Raw genomic sequence first — 21,120 nt, forward strand, 5'->3', positions numbered from 1 at the left:
ATAATAATTAATTTCCTTTTGTTTTACATGTTCAATGGGAAAATATTTTGTACCTTATTTAGCTAATTACATCCTTTATATAATTGGCTTTCTAAGTTGTATTTTAAAAATCAAAATGTGGTCTGATGTGTTCCTAAATACTTCTGCACTACGTGCATGTCACAATATATTATATAGAGATGAAAATAATTGAAAAATTAGAAAATGTAGATTTCCATATTAATTACCAAAACTAAAACATACGTTAATATATAGTTCGTTCTTTTCCAAATAGCATAAACTTAGCTTGTCATCCGCTAGTGAGTCTACACGTAAATGGTGCATGCACTTAGCAATTTCAAAATGAAATGAAAATGTCTAGCCAGCTTGGTTTATTTTTGAAACAACAGGAAAGTGCACACGTAAATGGTGCATGTACTTATCACGTTGCATATGTTTATGTCGCTTATCTACTAACATGCTTTTCACCGCAACGATCATATATCAGTCAAAATGTGCATTTTAAATGTATAGAGTCCCTTAATTAGAACAAATGTTCACTAAAATATTCACATTATAAAACATACAGCTAACACAGTACTTTTGTCCTCGAGAAAAACATATTTTTCGACTTGAAATTAACAACATATCTGTGTTAGCATTCGTAAACTCATTATGCTTAAAATATGAAAATAAATTAGCTATGAATGATGGTAAACAAGAATAAGTACATGGTTGATGACAACTTGATAAACAAGAGTCTCTTGATTTACGCCAAAAAGGACGATACGTTTGTTAATACAACTTTCTCTACATCATCAACGGATTAAAAAGAGTCATTTTGTTTATTGATAGTCCGTTTAATTCGAATATCATTACCCTTTGTTTTCTCTTTGGCTTGGGGACCATTAGTTTGCCCCTCCACTTTTCTCTCTTTGTCCATGATCACATAACAACACCAGGTAGTGTTTTCCTCTGGATGATCTTTACATTCACTCTCATGTTCTTGTCTCCTTGATGCTTTTAACTTTAAAAAAGGTTTTGATGACTTGTTGAAGCTGTGTTTATATTATTTATAGAGTTTTTGTTTGGTGTTACCGAATATTCTATTTGATCAGTTTACTTTTTTTTGTCCGTCTGTCTGCAGAGAAAAAAGGTTCTATTCTTTTATCAATGGATGGATGTTCAGGTAAACGATCGGTTAACCGGATGGTCTTGCCTAGAAAAGCAAGCGGCACTGTACTGCTGCGTGAGAATATGAGCAAGAAAGATGAAAAGAGTGTCTCTTTCTGCAGCAGGATTGGTTGTAGTGCAAAGGTATCTTACACCAAGGGAACTAGGATGGTTAATAATACTAAACTTGGTTCCTCCTCAAATGGGAAGGAGATTGTTAGGAGTTCATCTCGAACTCCAGGTGGATTTGGATACTTAAGAAAGCCGGCTACATTTACTACTGGTAGTCCTCTGATTGGTTCCTCAGTTTCTTCTTCTGGTAGCGAGCACACTGTAAAAGGTGGTGGTCTGAGCAGGAACGGATTGAGGTGCAGTTCTGTGTCTGAAGTTCTTCCAACTAATGCAACAAGAATCAGTGTGACGAAGAGGAAAAACTCTGATGGGGAGAGCAGCTCTTCTAGCACTAGAGCCAGTAAGACCAGCGTCTCAGGTACCAAGGGAAGGAATCAAAGTTCTTCTTCTCGCATCACAGATTCTGATAACAGAAGGAATCGGATAGTACCGAGTATCAGAGGTAACAGTGTTGTTTCAGTTAATGGTAAGAGATCATCAAGTAGTCATAGCAGGCCGAGCAGTAACAGTGGCCCATCACCTTCACGCTCATTGGTGAGCCAGGATAGTTTAAGTCGCTACAACATTAACATAATAGCAGAGGTAAGTTTCCTTCACCTTGTTGTTTTGCTTTCATTAGAAGCTTTGAGATGATTCCTAGGTCGTTGATAACAATGTTTTGAAAAATGTTTACAGGTATTGTTGGCCCTTGAAAGGATTGAGCATGATCAGGAGCTTACATACGAGGTAATTAGCAGCATAGAATGTTTCTGACGTTTCTACTGTCTGAGCTGCTTTCTTTTTACACACAGAGACTGGCTTCTTTGGAGACGAGTCTATTCTCAAGTGGTGTGTTCAGATTCTACGATGAGCATAGAGATATGAGGCTTGACATTGATAACATGTCATATGAGGTCAGTTTTGCATGTTATTTTTTACTGGTCCCTTTGATGTGTTATGAGCCATTTTTAGCTTAACACAAATCTTGCAGGAGCTACTAGCTTTGGGGGATAAAATGGGTACAGTGAGCACAGCTCTAAGTGAAGAAGCACTCTCGAAAAGCCTCCTGAAAAGTATTTATCAGGAGACAGATGAAACCGGCTCCACTTCACTGAACAAGGATGATGATATCAAGTGCAGTATTTGTCAGGTTTCTCTCTACTTTCTCTACTTTCTAACGCAAACTATTAATTAATCAACTGGTTTGTCTAGTATCTGAGATGGAACAAGAGAATGTAGCATAAGGGTTATAGTTAATGTTACTTAAATATATGCTATGCAGGAAGAGTATGTTGATGGAGATGAAGTAGGGACTATGTCATGTGAACATATGTACCATGTGAGCTGTGTACAACAATGGCTACGGATGAAGAGCTGGTGTCCCATCTGCAAAACCTCTGCAGAAGAGGAGAAGTAGTTGTAGTGATAATGCCACACCCAACTTTAGCTTTGTGGGATGATTACAAGATGATCAGATACATTGCTTCTTCATCTTCACCAAATGCATTGTTTCTACATCATCTTTCTCTCTTGTACATAACATTTTTTTTTTTTACTTTTGACTCATACGATCAGATGACAATTTCCATTCTCCACTTGTATCAAACCTTAACTTTTGATTTGAACCTGAAACATTTTTGTAGTCTATACCAACTTAAAGTTTTTTTTTCTTGTTCTGCCTTCTTCATACCAACTCTTACATAAATACAAATATGTTATTTTCTCCATAGGATTGTTCTGCAACAATGTATTTTTTTTTTCATAATTAATGGAAAATATTCTTGTGGCTGAAGGAAAAATAATCATATTAATAAAATTACACATCGAAATTTAACTGAATAGTATTTTGCAGTTGATGTAGGATATTTCCTAGCAAGTATTGCAGACAAAACTTGGGACGACTCAACAAAGAGTAAATAATCTTTTACGAGTCTTGGATAATCCGAGTAACTTTGCCCATAGCGACTGTTCTTCCTGATGATCTAAGGAACACTCTTCCAAGGGCTCTACTCTCAGAAAACGTCTCCACACAAACTGGATACTGAAGACTCACCTGCAATGTTATTACAACAAAACATTGTCACATATCAAGGCAGTTTTTGTAATGTCTCATACAAGTCTAAGAGAGACTTCAAACCTCAAGCATTGCACTCTGTTTAGCAGTTAAACAACGAGGAGACTTCTTTGTCGCCTCCCCTGTTTTGGGATCAAGCATCGCCACAAGCTTCACAACCGTTGCTGCCTCCTTCGCATGGTGCACATGAAACTCCAACTACAAATTGAAAAGGATCAGAAAAAACTTGAGACAAATAATAAGAGACTGAGCATGAAAGAGAGGGTCTTCTTTCTTTTACCTGAGAACCGAGCAAGATCGGTGTAGCTCCTTCCAAAACAAGCACCATCAACTCCAAACGAGTCGCTACCGAAACAGGGTAATCAGGATGGCACAGCACACCTCCTGCCATCACTTGATTCGCATCGATCCCTTGCAAAGCTATCGCCACGTTATCCCCCGCTCTTGCAATGCTGCAGCCCTGAGAGTCACGCTCCAGAGACTTCACGGTTCCTTGATCTCCCGATGGCATAACCATTACCTTGGAGCCTGACCGAACAGCTCCAGCTTCAAGTTTACCACAAGCAGACACCTGCCCTGAACTCGACCTCACAACGTCGCATATAGGCATCAGCAGAGGCTTCGAGATGTCTCTGTCAGGAGACTTGACAGAGTCAACAGCATCCAGTAAACAAGGACCTTGGTACCACGAGGACAGGCGGCTTTCGGAGGGAGCCGAAACCAAGTTCTGATTCTCCATGGCGCTCAACGGAATCCACGTCAGAGACGATTCTTTAAACCGACAAGAATGAAGAAACGACCCAACGTGCTGTTTGATCAGCTCAAACCTCTCCTTGGAGTAGCCAACGATGTCCATCTTGTTGACAGCGACTATGACTTGCTCCACGCCGAAGCCTCTGAGAACGCGCGCGTGCTCCCTCGTCTGGCCTTTCAGGTTGTCGAAACCGGCTTCGAAGGCGCCAATGGATGCGTCTATGACGAGGATCGCTGCGTCCGCTTGCGTTGCTCCTGCTATCATGTTGGGAACGAAGTCTTTGTGGCCTGGAGAGTCGAGGAGGACGACGTGGTGTCTTTTGGAGTTGAAGTAGGCGACGGCTACTGTCATTGTTATTCCTCGTTCCCTCTCTTCGGCACTCTCGTCTAATGCCCAGGCGTATGCAAAGGAGCCTTTGCCCTGATGGGAGAAGAAACACAATGTCAAGTAAATGGAGAAGAAATTTGTATTTTCGAGTCTCTTAGCTAGGCATGGACACCAAAGAATCGAACCGAAAAAAAAATTTACGCGACCCTATATCTCTAGAACCAAAGAACCGAATTGGAACCAAACCAAATGGTTACCCAAATTTCTACAATATAATTTCTATTATGATAAATATTAACTATATATAGTTTAAAAACCGAAATACCAAAAAAAAATAACAAATACTTTTTATCTGAAAAAATTAAAAAATTGTCCGAATTATCCAAAATTTTATCTGAAAACCCCAAAAACCTGATGTTTAATCCGAAAAATTCGAATTTTCTAATTTTTAACCCGAATTAACCAAAAAACCGGAACTGAAAGGGATCCGAAATTATATCAGGTATTAGCTGGTTTCTAATTTTGTTACCAGAACCGAACCGGAACATCCAAAAAGAGCAAACAGGTTACCTGCGACTTTGCTTCTTTCTCAAACTTGTGCATTTGTTTTTGAGATATTCTTCCCAACAGATGCAGTAGCCTACCCGAAAGTGTTGACTTACCGGAATCAACATGTCCCACCTACAATCACATCGCAAACGTCAGTAACAGTATGCATGGAAGAAACTTAGAAAGCCAGGAAACTCACAATGGCAAGATTCAGTTGACTTAGTGCATCCGACTCTTTATCAAGCATCATCCACTCCTCTGGCTTATGATTTGATTTTGATTTTGCACTTCTAATTTTTACATCCCTGGAGGTTTCTGTTTCCCCAGTCAAAGACATATTGTTCATAGTACTAGTAAGACTCTCCGACACCTCCATGTTTTTTGACGAAGAGCTTGTCTCCTTAGATTTATCTGCTTTTGCTTTTGGCAAACTTTTGAAAGATTGTATGCCGCCAACGCCAACGTTATCGTGCCTACCTTGGGAGCTTGTCTGATTATGTTCTGCGCTATCTTGCTTCTCTTTATTCTTCATGCTATCTGTTAAGAGTTAAGAGCGCACTTCAAACCACCAAATTGAAAATAAACTAGACGAAACACACAAAACCAAAGTACGAGAATAACTCCTCTTCTCTCTAAATTGTTGAATGATTCATCCCTATTTATCAGAAAGATTATTCCCAAACCTAAAAGGAAACTAAGTAAAAAACATAAATACAACTGAAAAAAGGAAAGAACAAAAAAAAATGGAAATCCTAATTACAATTGAACTAAAACTTATCACTAGCATCACCACTTGAGCTAACGTATGGTTGTATCAAGTATCAACATTGGCTTCAATAATCTTTTTAAGCGCTGAACTCACTAAGATTCTCAAAATAAGATGGATTAAAGCAGAGAGACTAATCATCTAATCCGTACAAGAACAAACATCATCAAAGCCAAGTGTGGATACCTTTTGGACCAGTTCTCGAGGATTTTAGTCCATTGGAGACTAAATCATCTGGCGATGGAGCATCAAACTTGAACGGTGCTATAACATAAGTTAAATAAAATAAATGATCAGAATAACGCTTTAGCACAGCCAAAATGCAAAGAACCAACTAATAGACTCTCAACAAGAACATCTTATTGAAAACATAAGAACACTATCAAACAACTACAGCAAAAGTTCCTAACCTATACTACTAACGGATGAATTTTTAGAACTAAAAGCCTTGTGGAGATCGTGAATGTTCCCACGGGAAATTCTAGGCAGAGCTCCTTGTGCCAACACAAGATTCTTGTGCTCAGGCTGATAGAGGACACCCTTTTTCAGTGAATTCGATTCGAAAAGGGACTTTGCCAATTTGGATACCATTGGTTCTTTGCATCTGCCTTCAACTGCAACAAACACACATCTATTCAACCAATCACTACTAATCCCAAACAGATAACAATAGCTTAATCAATGACCTCAGAAAATAAACTCATGTATCTCATACAAAGACAAAATGCGACTGTTAACAACTACTAGCTTCTCTGACTAATATGAACTCAATGTCTAGCCATAGTTATGCGCTGGATTATTGATTAGGCGGGGCCCCTAAACAAAACCGCCTAATCAATAATTCCATATAAAGCGCATAGCTACCGCCTAGCGATTTCTTGAACATTGTTTAGCTCTGATTTGCTGACTAGGTGGGCACTTGGTCGCCGTCTAAACCGATTTTTAGATTGGAGGATAGAAGAGAGAGAGTACCTGCACTGTTACTGATAGTTTTGTTACCACCAGGCACAGGATGACGAATAACACCGCAAATATCACACACATGCATACTCTCATCATTGTCATATGTACATATCGCACATCGCCAAAGCCCTCGCTTTGCAATTACTAGTTCCTCCTCGGGTTCATCAGCTTCTGCAAGTTCATCAAAAAAAGTAAATTAAAACAACTAACAGATTCACAAGAAAGGAACGAGAATATACTTACCGTGTTCATCATCCTCTACATCAACATCATAGTCATAATCATCATCGAAACCATCATCATAATCGTCGAAATTGGATAATCCTTTACGAGGCATCGTTTAGTTTTCTTCTGCTCCACAAAAGGGGTGAAAAATTAGAAATCAACAGCTTCGTGCACCCCCAACACCCAATCAGAATCAAAATTGATCCAAATTCACTAACTTTTAACTTACAAAAACTAGTGGTGTGGCGAAATTGGATTGAGAGAAACGCTCCTCGCAGCTTCTCCGCCTGTGAATTGCTCTCAAAGCGAGCAATTCGTTCCTCGCCGACGAGATAGGATCCGGATCAGGGTTCGATTCTGGGAACATACAGAAAAGGTAATGAACCAATTAACAATTATGTTGGGCTTTTAATGGGCCTATATATGCGCTATATCCAGAATGGGCCTATATATGCGCTATAACCATTAACATGAGTGCTTAGGCAAGCTGCGACCAAGTTACTAAAATCGAACGGATTCGATTTCTGCTCTGGATGGTTCAGTAGCACCCACATTGTCCATTCCATTACCACCGGTGAAGTATTGGTTCAGGCGCTGAACATTACCACTAGTAAAAACAAAGTCCAAAATACTACATAAAAAGTTGGAATATATCTTTAATAACATACAAAAAATTGGTTATACATTTATTACATGTTGGTCTTAGATTGAAAGTTTATCTAGCATAACATATATAGATCCGGTTTTAATATATGTTACGTTATAATTGATCTAACCAAAAATTAATCTTTGTCTGAATATTCCAAAATTAGTGGTAAGTAAATTAAGTTATTTTTCTTGTAATAGATTGTTTAAGATTTATTCTAAATGGCTATGTCTTTGGCCCTTCTCCACAAATGAACCGGTGCAATCAATTTTCGTCATTCAACTTTCATCTACGAGTTGTTGAAGATATGCATATCTCATCCTATGCATCTCCATTACTCTCATCTCAAGACCTTTGTACCCAAACCACCTTAACATTATAATCACAAACTTCTAGAAAAAAAACTCGATTTGGAGTCCCAAGAACCTCCTCTGATCACTTAATTAGAAGCCACGACTCCCAAAGACTTAATTCAAACATTTTCGTAAAAGATTTATATAACTATGTATATAAACAACATGTTCATCAGGACACAAGCTTAATGCGTTTGCATGTTACACAAAATTTAGGATATAAAATGTTCTTGAGTGTATTCGCATCATTAAACTAAATTTCGTCATAGAAAATCCGGTTACAAGAATACCCGCTTTCAAAAAAACGATTTAGCAACAACCAACTTGAAAGACTTAGATTAATCAACAAGTTTATTATTAATCATATACATATTCAACATGAACATATATAATATCAAGGAGAGCAGTGATCATCAGAATCTCCATGACAATCCACTTTACACTTCTCCTTATTCCCCGACGAAAACACAAAGTCCAGATTATATAGAACAGGAACCATCAACGCAGAGCTCAAGAACACAAGCACGGGTCCAAATATCCACAACATCAAAGGCAAGCCCATGTAGAACAACCTATTACCTACCGTGTTTAGCAAGAAAGCTTTCTCGAGTAGCTCAGAGACATACTCGGGAGTAGTCACGAAGCTTCCGAAGTCATCGGAGGATGGATCTTGAGGAGAGTTAATGAGGATGTTGACTTGGTTGATGAAGCGAATGGAGAGAGAATGAGAAAAGAAGGCGAAGAGGAAGATAGTGAGGATGGTTACGTATTTGAGTGCGACTGTGAAGTCACCATGGGATCCAAATACGGCATCGTTTAGAGGCTTCTTGATGCTATAAGTACTGCTTAAAACGGCGGCGAGACCTGCGCAGAGGAGGATGCAAGTTGTGGCCATTAGCGTCGCTCCCATGATCGTGTTTCGTAGTGTTTGTACAGCTAAGATGTTCTTCTTCTCGTTGTCCTGAAAACACACATTTATATACAGTTAACTATTTGAGAACTAGTTATATTTAAAAAAAATGCGTACATACAATATATATATATATACAAGCACATACAAATATATGTATGAGTAATAGGAAACTAGATATGCATTATAAACCAAACCTATAAGTTCATACATATATGTGATACATATATATGTATTATGTATCTGACCTTATAGGTTTGGATTATAACTCCTAACTAGTTTCCTATTATCCTCATATATATCAATTTATTTGCATGAATCATATTTTCTTTATTTTGTTCAAAAAAAAAAACCATATTTTCTTCTAAAACATATTTTCTTCATTCTGAAAAAACATATAATTTATCCTAACACTAAGTAATAATCTCAGTATGCAATCTTCATGTAAAATTTGCAGTTAACAATAAAAAAATTGTGTACACCAAAACTTATACTTGACCTAAACCAATGAAACGATTATTACTTGCGAGTTGTGACACACTTAACTATATACATCCACTTTTGACAAAAAGGACAAAACTATATAAATATCAACGACATCACAGGCTTTGAACACTAGTATTAAGTATACCTTCATGATGGCGGCAACCCAAGATCGACGAGCGCGAGAATTAGTGCCGACGATGGTAGAGAAAGGTTCGGTTCGAACCTTGTACCACAAGTAGATGTGGTAACTAAACATCACAAGTAGAGCACATGGAACAAGAACTGCATCTAAATACCATTTTCTCCACTCCATTTGTCTCTCTCTCTTTTTCTATGTAACAATCTTCTCTTTCTTTCTTGCTCTTTTTTTTTGTTTTCTTCAACACTAATCTCGGTTTGTCTTTCGTGGTCCTTCCCTCCATCCATATATATAGTGATAATCCGACGTTAATTAAAATATTTATTCCACAATTTGCCCCTTATAAATTACTAGTGGCACAGTGTCCTTTTGGTTTTTTTATTTTTCATATTAATTGACTTAATTAAATGTTAATGCTCTCCACCCTTTAAATCTCTCTTTATTACTTTGTGAGCTAATTTGATATTTAATTTATGCTTCGACCCATATCTTTTTAGTTACTAAACTTCTGGCCATGCTTTTAAGGTTCGTAACCACTTGTCTCCCTTTTGAACCTCCTTTATGAATTTTGTCTTTCGTACCTTTATATTATGCTGTCCCGTGTATGCATATATATGTATATATAGGAGACAAAACACAGATTAAATGGACCATGTCACAACTCACAAGCATCATAACAGAATATAACATTTGTATTCGATGCTATGTACACATGTTACACGATAACCTAACTTATCACCACGTCAAATCTTCTACAGTCACAGACAACCCAGTACATTTTCTTTATGTTTGGAATCCAAAATATATCCCAAATCTTGAAAAGTACATCGCTCAAGATCAATAGTTAGTTTTTCATTGCTAGCTGCAGATTGTACATGGGGAGTACATGGTTTTGATCTGGAAACCTCATATATATATCACTATAACGCTTAAACAAGTTCCTCATTTTTGTGAGTTCTTTCCCACCGTGGCACTCGAAACATTCAATAAAATGACAAAAAATTAACTAATTTAAAACATTAGTATCTCTACTGATTGTGGAATGAGTGCACTAACATTTTAATAAAAGGACAAAAACTAATGAATAATTTACAGAAAGTAATTAACTGGTAAAGTTTTTTTGAACATGAGTCAGACACAATTAACTAATGGTTGATTTGTCCCTTGTATTTAAAGTAAAATCGTGTTTATCGAATTTTAAAACTCTTATCCGCATGCTATTTTATTCATCTACCACTAATTTTAGTCTTTTGTTCACACCATTTAAAAACAATAATTAATGGCCGTAGATAACATATATTAAATATTATTGACTCGACAAATAGAGATGAAGTAGTATGCGTTTTCTGCATATAATATCTGCATGTTCTTACCAAACACGTAATAGTTATAAACATTCCTAGGAGTAACTAACCAGAACATGTACACACGATCGAGATGGAACTTGAGAATATGGACAAACCAATCAAGTTTCAGGTTTAGATCATTAATACTTTTTTGAATAATGATTGATCAACGTAGTTGGAAATGTAACTAGAAACAGACCGTAAATTTGAATATTATGTAGTTCGATTCCCTCCAGAATTTAGTCATGCAATCTAGCTAGTGGATCGAAAAGCAGTGGTTTATTATATTCCGGTTTCCATCGGAAAGAGAGTCAAAATTAAATTGCTTGATTTACTCACCGTCTTATGAAAATGCACGATTATAAAACATTATTATAAGAAATTGTTGTTGAGGGTTCTTCTTGATAAGTAATGGAAGTATTACTAGTAAATAATTTGGCGCCGTTAAACGGCAATTAAAATCTGACGAGAATCACATGCGCATGAACATAAAGAATATAGAATCTGTTTATCTTCTAAATTCCATGTTATACCTAACTTTCGTTATAAACGGGTATTAGATGTCGACTAAAAATGGGTATTAGATTGTGATTCAGTCGACATATCTATCGGATGCCGATATAGCTATATAGTATATATTCCGCACGCTATACCTTACATTCACTTTTAAAGCTATACAACTCTCTAACCTCATATACCCACAAGATAGATAATCCATATACATTTTGCTCAAAAACGAAGACAATCCATATATACATAATTAAATTTTAACGTTTCCATTTGTTTAATTTAAGACTATATAGTCACTAGTCAGTAGATACAAGCTCTTCATAAGAACTGAAAGTTAAAATAATAAAATCTGAACACGCCCAGCGAATTTATTTATTTATGAACATATAAATATTTCCTATGCCTCAAGCGTATAGTTATATAACATTTCTCATTTGATTATAGTATCACTCTATATACTCACTAAAATACGATAATGTCATATTCTTTCACCTTGAATCTTTCAAATTTTATGATATATTTGATATAATTTCTGTTCACATTATAAGAGATTTAATTTTACAGATCTCATGCCCTAGCTACTCAACACTTATCTTCACTTTGTAAAATCAGTAAGTGTTAAGAATCCGGATAACTTCTAATTTTTTAAAATTATACCAAAGGTATATTTCTTCTGGCATTATTGATTTGTGGTTATATTATAAGAACATACTTATTTTGAGATATCTTAAACAAATGTTTAAAATTTGTTGTTATTTGGTTTTACATTTTTGTAAGATAAATACATAGCCTCTATAATCTTTTAGTTATCCCTTAAGAAGAACACAAAAAAAAAGAGAAACAAACAAGAACAGCATTATATGGTATTTGAATCAAACCCGCAACTTTGAATATAGTATTCGTATGCAAGGCATTAAACCAATCGTTTCAAAGCTAGCTTTTAATTTGAAGAAAAGAAAACAAAGTTAATGGTGGCTGCGTGCGACCCAATATCAACCAATAACATTATGGAAAAGAAATCTCTAGAGGTCGATGAAATTAGGAAAGCACTCACATGTTTTAATTTTTTACACGATTACTTTAATTAAGGGATCCCTTACTTTAATTATGATTGGAAAACTTATTAAACACCTCATCTGAGACACCTTACATATAATATATCACAAGCTCTCGTCAGCAAATACAAATGTGAGGTCCACGTTTGGACCATATTTAAATGTATAAATTAAAAAACTAACCTAATTCGTTACAAATAAACCTAACCTAATCGCACAAAGCTCTAGCTAGTGCTTTAGCCTACCCAATTAATTTGTAATTTAAGTGCGAGTGTGCTGTGTGCATACCTTAAATTAAATTTGTAATTTAAGGCACAAACTAAATCCAATTACAAAACATGTAAACAACTTCAGGATGATCTTGGGAGGAGGAAGTTCGGTATAAAGGAAAAAAAATGGAAAAGGCAAAAGAAAAGAGATTTTGACTGTTAGGAAACAGTAGATGGAGAGAAAAATGTAAAGGGTAGTTTTTAGATTCATAGGCTGAGAAAGTAGTGTTAGTATTTATCTTTTCTCACTTTCAAATTAAGGTTCTTTAGTTCTTCTAGAGCATTGCTGACAGGAATACAGGATGGCCAGAGGTTGAGTGACCTAGTAAAGATGAAGTGGGTTTGTTCCTATTTCTCTCTTTGTTCATGTTCAGGCAAATAAACATATGCTCTCATTTGTTACAATCTCACATCTCTGGATTTTGGTTGGTAAGAACATGGTCAGTGCAGAAGCATGTAAAAAGTTTGATTTTATTGGATGAAATTGATAAATCCTAAAAACCAAGGTACGAGATCACTCTCTTCCGAATAAACGTCAAGTGAGAGACAAGATGAAATATGAGTTTTAAGCAGAAGCAGCCAAGAGTCCGTTGTGTCTGAGGAGAGGCTCTGGGGAAGGCTCTCGTCCTCTGAACGCCACAAACACCTGCTCAAAATAGCAAAGGCACCACAAAAATGATCATTCTAAGCTCAGCAAACTGACTTTTGTATCTATGTTGAACCTAAAAGCAATGAGGAGTGTTTTTACTTGTAGAGGCGCTTTCCCTCCTCCAAGAGCAAGTATAGTGTTTCTGAATCTCTGCCCTGTTTCTTTAACAGCCTGTGTTTTTGCAACAAAAAGAGATGTTCACAAATATGGAAACCTGATTGAAAGGTTCATACTATATGTTTTTGCTATAGTATATACATACCTTGATGTCATCCAATCCAGCATCTTCAAAGGCTGAAAACGCATCCGCAGACAAAACCTCCGCCCACTGCACATTTCCCACGAAAGTGTATTTAGAAATTTGATTTTATCATTAGTCACTAGTGAGTTAAATAGAAACAAGAGAATATCTATTACCTTGTAACTGTAATATCCAGCTGCATAACCGCCTGGCAAAGTATGAAAACTTGAGTGAGTGAAAGAAACTACAGAATGCTGTCAAAGGGTTATTTTACAGGGCTTACCGGCAAATATATGGCTGAAGCTACAGAGGAATCTATCCTCAGGAAGTGGAGGGATCACTTGTGTCTTTATGGATACCCTTTGATCAACATCGTAAATAGACTCCGTCCCACCAGGCACATACTTTGTGTGCAGCTCCAGATCCACAGTAGCGAACTTCAACTGGAACAAAACAAGAGCAACATTTACTGAAATGTAATTCCTACAGATCAGCAGTTTGACTATTATGTACTAACCTGACGAAGACTAAGAGATCCTGCACGGAATGTTCTTGCAGCCAGGAGCTTCTTGTATACATCCTCGGGAAGAGTTTCTCCTGTTTGATAATGCTTAGCAATGCTCATTAAGGTATCCCTGAAACCACATTCACATAATGTTCAATACAAATGCACTAATATAAATATTTGTAAATCAAAATCAGACATGACATGGCAGTTGAACCCAAGTACCTGTGGTAGCACCAGTTCTCCATAAACTGTGAAGGTAACTCAACTGCATCCCACTCGATATTTCGGATACCAGACACTAGCCCCTCATCCTCTTTGGTAAGCATATGCTGAAGAGCATGGCCAAACTCATGGAACACAGTCTCTACCTGTAAATCAAAATGATATTATCACGACTCGTTTAAAAAAAATATCTATAAGATTTTTTCTTTACCTCACGGAATGTCATAAGGCTTGGCTTGTCACCAACCGGTGGAGTTTGGTTGCAGACCATCTGCGCAACAGGCAGTCTAACGGAGGAACCTTTTTGGGCCATGACTCGGCTACGGGAAAAAACTTCATCCATCCAAGCGCCGCCTCTCTTTTCAGAAGGACGAGAGTATGGATCAAAGTAGAAATAAGCAGTTGGATTTCCAGAAGAATCTTTGACGCAGTAGAACCTAACGTCGCTGTTCCAGACCTTCAAGGCAATTAGATATAACAGGTTAACATAGATAATAAGACGCTGAATATAGGGAGAAGAGGCTCCAGATTTTACCGGAGCAACACCATCAGCGGGCACAACATCAACTCCAAATAGTGTCTTAGCTAGACGGAAAAGCCCGTCCATAACTTTTGGCAGTGAGAAGTAGGGCCGCAGTTCTTCCTACAAAAGATACAAGCAGTGACTGATAAACGTCAACAGTTTCAACTTTCAAAACAATATAGTTTAAGAATAAGGATAAGAACCTCATTAATATCGTATTTCGATTCACGGAGTCTCTCACTCCAGAAAGTGACGTCCCAGTGAGTCAAACTGTCAGCTTCTGCAGCACCTTGGTTCTTTGCAAAACTCTTAAGGTCTTCTATATCTATGTCCATATCGCATGAAAAGTGTAATTAGGTTTAAGGAACTAGTTGTTGATTTTAACGAAAATCTTAAGTAAGAGGTTACCTTGTACAGCTGGAGCCCAAGAAGCACTGCGAAGCTTTTCTAACAGCTCATCTGCTTTCTCTACCGTAGCCATTTTCGTGGCCATGCTTACCTAGAGAAGGAGAGCCACATTAAATTTAATCCCACGAGCAAAGGCGAGTTAGCTTGACTTAGTGAGTTTGACTTAGTGAGATGACTGTACCTCAGCGTAATTGCTGTAACCAAGAAGCTTAGCCTTTTCCAACCGGAGCTTCAAGATTTGATCGATAATTGCAGTATTATCTAAATCACCCGAAGAGGCACGAGACAAATAAGCACGATAGACTTCCTCGCGCAGAGCACGGTTCTTGGCGTGTTGCATGACGGGAAGATAGCTAGGAGCATCCAGTGTAATGAGCCAAGGTCCAGTGTCAGCAGTTGCATTTTCATTTCCCTAGTGTCATATATCAAAAGGTATCAGCAACTGAAGAAACCAATGTAAAACGACATGCAACTTTGGGATATTGTTCATACCTTGGAAACAGCTGCTTGTGCGAATAGTCCAAGTGCAGATGGTGGTAACCCCTCGATCTCTTTCTTGTCTGTTATCAGCTTTTCGAACTTCTTTGTAGCGTCTAAAACATTCTCAGAGAACTTATGTGAAAGTTTTTCAAGTTCCTATAGTGGAAAGTCATGTAAGCATATGATATTCTAATTACACTATACAAGCTGACATTTATTCGTTAGGAGTTTTAGACAGACCTGTTCAATTTTGTTAAACTCTTCTCTCTTGTCATCGTCAAGAGCGATACCACTGAGAACCGCCTCCTTTATTTGTGCTGAAAATACACGGACACCACAGTTAGCACATATCTCTAAACAAAAAAAAAAAGTTCTTTGTTATGCTCCAGTGACAGTTACTTGCCTTCTACTAGCCGTTGACGAGCTTCACTCAGTGTGTTCCAGTCAGAGGATTCTCGGATAGACTTGAAGGCACTGTAAATAGGTTTGCTCTGCCCCAACCTGAGCTGGAACTTCACCTTCTCTGGCTGTAGACAAAAGTAAGGTTAGAAAACGAATCTTAATTCACTGAACAAACCAAACACAAACTCAGAACAACTCTTTGTCTGAATCTCACATAATCTACTAAAAAGAAATATTATACACTCTAGCAAACAACATGTAGACATCAACTAGTAAGAGCTTCACACCAAAAGCACATAAACTGAATCAAACCACTCGTGATTCATTAACAGAAGAAGACAATTATAATGCACAACCTGAACTTCTTCAATGGCAGCACGAAGCTCAGGAGTGTCCTTGACAGCCTTAAGGTGATTGATGATTCCCCAAACAACTGATAACCGATCAACAATCTTCTCTAACGGCTCCACTAGTTTCGGCCACGAAGGCTCTACTGTTTTCTCTAACTGCTCCAACTCAGCTTCCTGTTCACATATCAATCAGGTCAATAACAGTTACGTGTGATCAAATCACAGAAACAATACAAACAACTCTAAATATTCAATACGGATAAGAAGGAGAATCGTACGAGCTGGTGCAAGAGAGCACGTATCCCTGGTCTGACGTGGCGAGCATCGACGACGTCGAACGGAGGGAAGTTAAAGTTCTGTAGGAGAGGGTTCGAGGAGAGAGAATCTTCAGAAGCCATTGAAGGAGAGTTGGAGGCAGTGCAGGTTGGATCTGGGAGGGAGACGGAGAGAAAGTGAAGGAAGTAGAAGCTGCTGGGGTAAGTGTTTGATTTAAGGAAAGTTGGGGGATTAAAATGAAAATAACGAAACTTGTGTTTGCGTTAGGAATGGGCCGAGATTGTTAGTATTTAGAAACGAGGCCCATTAACTATAGTCTAATTTAGAAACCGGTCTTGGGAGAGGTGGTTGGTTTTAGGACGTGCACGCCAACTGTTCGACGAAATGATTTTTTATTTTATTTTCGTGCTAAGTCGTAGAAAGTCTATTGTTATTCTGAATTGCATGATCCATGGCTATAATCTGAAGTAGTTTCTACTTAGAAAAGAACAGGTTTTTTCTCTATCTCTTTCGAAGATAACGTTGTTTGTCATGTGGGTTTGTTCTTGCATGTAGCTTTAAATATTTGAGTTTTTAATATCATTTTGTTTATTCTTGACGTCAATTGTTTTTGCTTTCTTATTAGAATTGTTTATCAAATTCCTTACACATGATAACAGAACGACTTGTTTCAAAGGTTGACGAAACAAAAGAAAAATATGCATGATTTTAAGGTTGATGCTAAATAGTTTTAGCTGAGGCTGAGCTGGCTCCTTCGGATGAGCTTATTTTTCTAATCATTGATTTGTCCTTGGCTTGGTGGAAGTCGTTCCTCAGTCCATTTGTTTCTTCATATCCATATGGTTTTGTTTCATTTTATCAAAAAGGTGTTGGACTTTTTATCTTTTCTATGTATTTTCTCTTTTAGGTACTTTTAAAAATGTTGCAGCCTTGCAGGCCAAGGTTCTTACTTACTGTACATTGACATGTTCTTAAGTTTCCAGATGAACCACCTGTGTTGTTGGTGATAGTGCATAAGCTAGTTATGTGGAATTGGTCAACGTTAATTGTTCACTTCTGCGTTGTGTTCTGCTGGAAAATTTAAATTTTTAATAAGTTTCATCTGTAAGGCTTGTGATTATCTCTTTGATATACTTGTGATTATCTTGAGCTTTAGGATGAGCACTAAACATGTCTTCCACATTTTTAAATATTTCATGTCATACTCATTACCAATATTATAGTAAAATTTTCAATATGGATTTGATTTATTTACTCTTATGGTCAACTATTCTGGTGATCATTCTTCTAATCATGGTTAAGTCGTTGACTTGCTGTGAAAGTATACATGACAATTCCACCATCTTGGTCTCTTCTGATAACCATCTTGGTCTCTCCCTGCAAAATGGGCAACTCAATCCTCTTCTTTTCATTTGTTTTGCTTCTCCCTTATGTCTGTTCAGTTCACTTCAACATAACTCGTTTCACGTCAAATAGTCCTGAAGTAGCATACCAAGGAGACGCAAGAGCAAACGGAGCCGTCGAGCTTACCAACATTGACTACACAAGCCGTTCCGGTTGGGTTACTTACGGCAAAAAAATTCCTCTATGGGATCCACAAACCGGCAACCCTTCGGATTTTCACCACCCGTTTCTCCTTCAGGATCGATACACGTGGCGTTAAGTACGGTAACTACGGTCACGGCTTCGCTTTCTTCCTAGCTCCAGCTGAGATCCAAATGCCTCCCAACTCAGCTGGTGGCTTCTTGGGTCTGTTCAACGAAACAGACGTCCTCTCTTCCTCTTTCCCGCTAGTTCACGTCGAGTTCGATACCTTTACTAATCCCAACTGGGATCCTCTCGACATGGCTTCGCATGTGGGAATCAACAACAACTCTCTAGTTTCTTCTAGCGTCACTTCTTGGAACGCGTCCGCACACAGCCAAGATATTGGCCGTGTGCGGATCTTCTACGATTCCGTTAGAAGAAACCTGAGCGTATCCTGGACCTACGACTTAACATCCAACCGTAATGAGAATTCGAGTCTTTCTTACATCATCGATCTCTCGAAAGTCCTGCCGTCAGAAGTCACTGTTGGCTTCTCCGCGACGTCTGGGAGCGTCACGGAAGGAAACAGGCTTCTGACGTGGGAGTACAGTTCGGACCTGGAGCTACGAGATATCAAGAAAAGCCAAGAAGACAAGAAAAAAGGGATGATCATCGGCGTTTCGGTGTCCGGGTTTGTTTTAGTAACGTTCTTCATTGTCTTGCTAATAACCTTTTTCTTGTGACGGAAACATCGGAGGGAGAAGGCAGAGGAGGAGAAGGAGAACTTGACGTCGATCAACGAGGATCTCGAAAGAGGAGCAGGACCGAGGAAGTTTTCTTACAAGGAACTTGCGTCGGCTGCCAACAACTTCTCGGTCGATAGGAAGCTAGGGGAAGGAGGATTTGGAGCCGTGTACAAAGGCTACTTAACCGGGTTAGACATGATGGTCGCCATCAAGAAGTTTACTGGAGGGTCTACGCAGGGGAAGAGAGAGTTCATAACGGAAGTAAAAGTAATCAGCAGCTTGAGGCATAGGAACCTAGTGCAGCTCGTCGGCTGGTGTCACGAAAAAGATGAATTTCTTATGGTATACGAGTTCATGCCACACGGTAGCTTAGACGCTCATCTGTTTGGTAAAAAGCCTCATCATCTCGCTTGGGGTGTGAGGTGCAAGGTGACTCTCGGTATAGCCTCCGCGCTGCTCTATCTCCACGAGGAGTGGGAGCAGTGCGTTGTGCATAGAGATATTAAAGCGAGTAACGTGATGCTGGACTCTAGCTTCAACGCCAAGCTTGGTGATTTCGGGTTGGCTAGGTTGATGGACCACGAGGTGGGGCCACAGACTACGGGGCTAGCGGGGACCTTTGGTTACATGGCTCCTGAGTATATTAGCACGGGAAGGGCGAGTAAAGAGTCTGATGTTTATAGCTTTGGGGTTGTTACGTTGGAGATTGTTACGGGGAGAAAGTCTGTTGATCCGAGGCAAGGGAGAGTGGAGCCTGAGGCTAGCCTTGTGGAGAGAGTGTGGGGTTTGTATGGGAAAGGTGAATTGATCAAAGGTGTTGATGAGAAACTTGGGGGTGATGGTTTTGATGAGAAGCAAGCGGAGTGCCTTATGGTTGTGGGGTTGTGGTGTGCTCATCCTGATAGGAACTCGAGGCCTTCGATAAAACAAGCGATTCAGGTTTTGAGTCTCGAAGCGCCGTTGCCTCATCTTCCGACCAAAATGCCTGTTGCTAGTTATCATGTGTCGTCTTCGAGTACTGCGACCTCGGTTAGCTCTGGAGGAGCTGGGACAGCAACGTTTTCAAGTGCTCAACTTGGTCGTTGAGCAGGATCTCTGTTGCTGTGTTATATATTCTTGTGCTTCTCTGTGTAATTGATATTTCTTGTTTCTGTTACAGTGTTACTCTTGCTTGCCACAGAAGGTAGCTATTTACTGTTTCCATCTTCAAATGAATCCATTAATGACAATTCTCAAGAGTGTTGGCTTGTGTGTGTGTGTGGACACATATCTGGATCAGGATAATTTGTTTCAAAACAAAATTTTGGGTCCTTCATAACTCGTCTCGTTGGATTGGGATTTTGTAAAATTGAGGAAAATAATCATAAAATAAAACATTACAGCGCGCCAGGTAGGGGTCGAACCTACGGCCTTCTGCATATAATAGAGAAAACCGATTTAACCCACTTCTCAAGCTGAACTTCTAACATGGTGAGTTTGGTGGCCATTTGATTTAGGTTTTGAAAGAGTTATATTATTTGTTACAAAAAGGAATATAAATGGTTGTGGTATTAACTGGTTGTTTAGTTCACCAACCAACACCATGAACCCATTCCTACTAAAACTAGGATTCAAAGTAAAGTCAAATAGTTTCACTTGGTTGTCTCATGGAAAGTTGGTTGATTTTAATGCCTTAGGTGATAAACCATAAATTCTACTTTTATAGTATATCAAATACCTGATACTGTCTATCAAGAAATCATCTTAACTAGTGTTTATTATTGGCAGTGTTACTGGTACAAGTTTGAGGTGGGTCTCACTCATTGTCACGCATGACAGTGGTGTGTGGTGGGTGGTGGCTACGTTGAGAGAAAATGATAATATTTTGTAAACCAAAGCACCTAAGCCACCATTAGTTTCATTACTAATTGATAGTGCTTGTATCGTTTATAAATCATATTAATAACAGGGATTATATAATAGAAGCTTAATCATGCTCTTTGTATTGTGGCCAGATAGTGACAGTATTTGTAAATAAATAAATCAGCATGCATTGTTCATCGATGGCTTTAACTTGTAGTCAAATTTGTCTGCCATATGTTTCCTCTCTTTTATGGCGCCATTGAAAATTGAATCAAAAATAAAGAAGAAGGATCCGACAGCACACTCACCAT

At 38.3% G+C, this 21,120-nt stretch overlaps 5 protein-coding genes and 1 pseudogene across 7 annotated transcripts; 3 read left to right on the forward strand and 3 right to left on the reverse strand.

Moving 5' to 3' along the window:
• The first annotated feature begins 1,152 nt into the window (after nt 1–1,152).
• On the forward strand, nt 1,153–1,917 carry LOC125581415. The gene has a single exon (XM_048746799.1). The coding sequence runs from the start codon at nt 1,153–1,155 to the stop codon at nt 1,915–1,917; it is 765 nt and encodes a 254-aa protein (XP_048602756.1).
• A 109-nt stretch (nt 1,918–2,026) lies between these two features.
• LOC106406381 (E3 ubiquitin-protein ligase MBR2) lies at nt 2,027–3,055 on the forward strand. Its single transcript, XM_048746800.1, has 3 exons — nt 2,027–2,177; nt 2,255–2,413; nt 2,546–3,055. Exons 1-3 carry the CDS (start codon nt 2,028–2,030, stop codon nt 2,678–2,680), a joined length of 444 nt encoding a protein of 147 aa, XP_048602757.1. The 5' UTR covers nt 2,027; the 3' UTR covers nt 2,681–3,055.
• LOC111202786 (HBS1-like protein) lies at nt 2,960–7,298 on the reverse strand. Of its 3 annotated transcripts, none has more exons than XM_048746796.1 (10): nt 7,151–7,298; nt 6,940–7,047; nt 6,706–6,867; nt 6,144–6,347; nt 5,920–5,997; nt 5,167–5,504; nt 4,989–5,099; nt 3,618–4,511; nt 3,401–3,535; nt 2,960–3,316 (listed from the first exon to the last, which is right to left on the reverse strand). In XM_048746796.1, the coding sequence occupies exons 2-10, from the start codon at nt 7,031–7,033 to the stop codon at nt 3,188–3,190; spliced, it is 2,145 nt and encodes a 714-aa protein (XP_048602753.1). In that variant the 5' UTR covers nt 7,034–7,047; nt 7,151–7,298; the 3' UTR covers nt 2,960–3,187. The 3 variants fall into 3 exon arrangements, with proteins under 3 accessions (XP_048602753.1, XP_048602754.1, XP_048602755.1); XM_048746797.1 differs by having other exon boundaries at nt 7,140–7,228; XM_048746798.1 differs by lacking the exon at nt 6,144–6,347.
• A 960-nt stretch (nt 7,299–8,258) lies between these two features.
• Nucleotides 8,259–9,731, reverse strand: LOC106417941. Its single transcript, XM_048746801.1, has 2 exons — nt 9,462–9,731; nt 8,259–8,881 (listed from the first exon to the last, which is right to left on the reverse strand). The coding sequence occupies exons 1-2, from the start codon at nt 9,627–9,629 to the stop codon at nt 8,315–8,317; spliced, it is 735 nt and encodes a 244-aa protein (XP_048602758.1). The 5' UTR covers nt 9,630–9,731; the 3' UTR covers nt 8,259–8,314.
• Nucleotides 9,732–13,086: 3,355 nt separating this feature from the next.
• Nucleotides 13,087–16,908, reverse strand: LOC106383216 (probable cytosolic oligopeptidase A). The gene is made up of 17 exons (XM_013823345.3): nt 16,697–16,908; nt 16,425–16,592; nt 16,070–16,193; nt 15,907–15,983; nt 15,679–15,822; nt 15,368–15,598; nt 15,187–15,277; nt 14,982–15,103; nt 14,791–14,898; nt 14,467–14,712; nt 14,256–14,401; nt 14,043–14,160; nt 13,809–13,968; nt 13,702–13,733; nt 13,547–13,612; nt 13,384–13,455; nt 13,087–13,281 (listed from the first exon to the last, which is right to left on the reverse strand). Exons 1-17 carry the CDS (start codon nt 16,814–16,816, stop codon nt 13,201–13,203), a joined length of 2,106 nt encoding a protein of 701 aa, XP_013678799.1. The 5' UTR covers nt 16,817–16,908; the 3' UTR covers nt 13,087–13,200.
• Nucleotides 16,909–18,067: 1,159 nt separating this feature from the next.
• On the forward strand, nt 18,068–20,160 carry LOC106443071 (annotated as a pseudogene).
• The last annotated feature ends 960 nt before the right edge of the window (nt 20,161–21,120 follow it).

The sequence above is a fragment of the Brassica napus genome, chromosome C2 (assembly GCF_020379485.1).
Source record: "Brassica napus cultivar Da-Ae chromosome C2, Da-Ae, whole genome shotgun sequence".
Classification (NCBI taxonomy): domain Eukaryota; kingdom Viridiplantae; phylum Streptophyta; class Magnoliopsida; order Brassicales; family Brassicaceae; genus Brassica; species Brassica napus.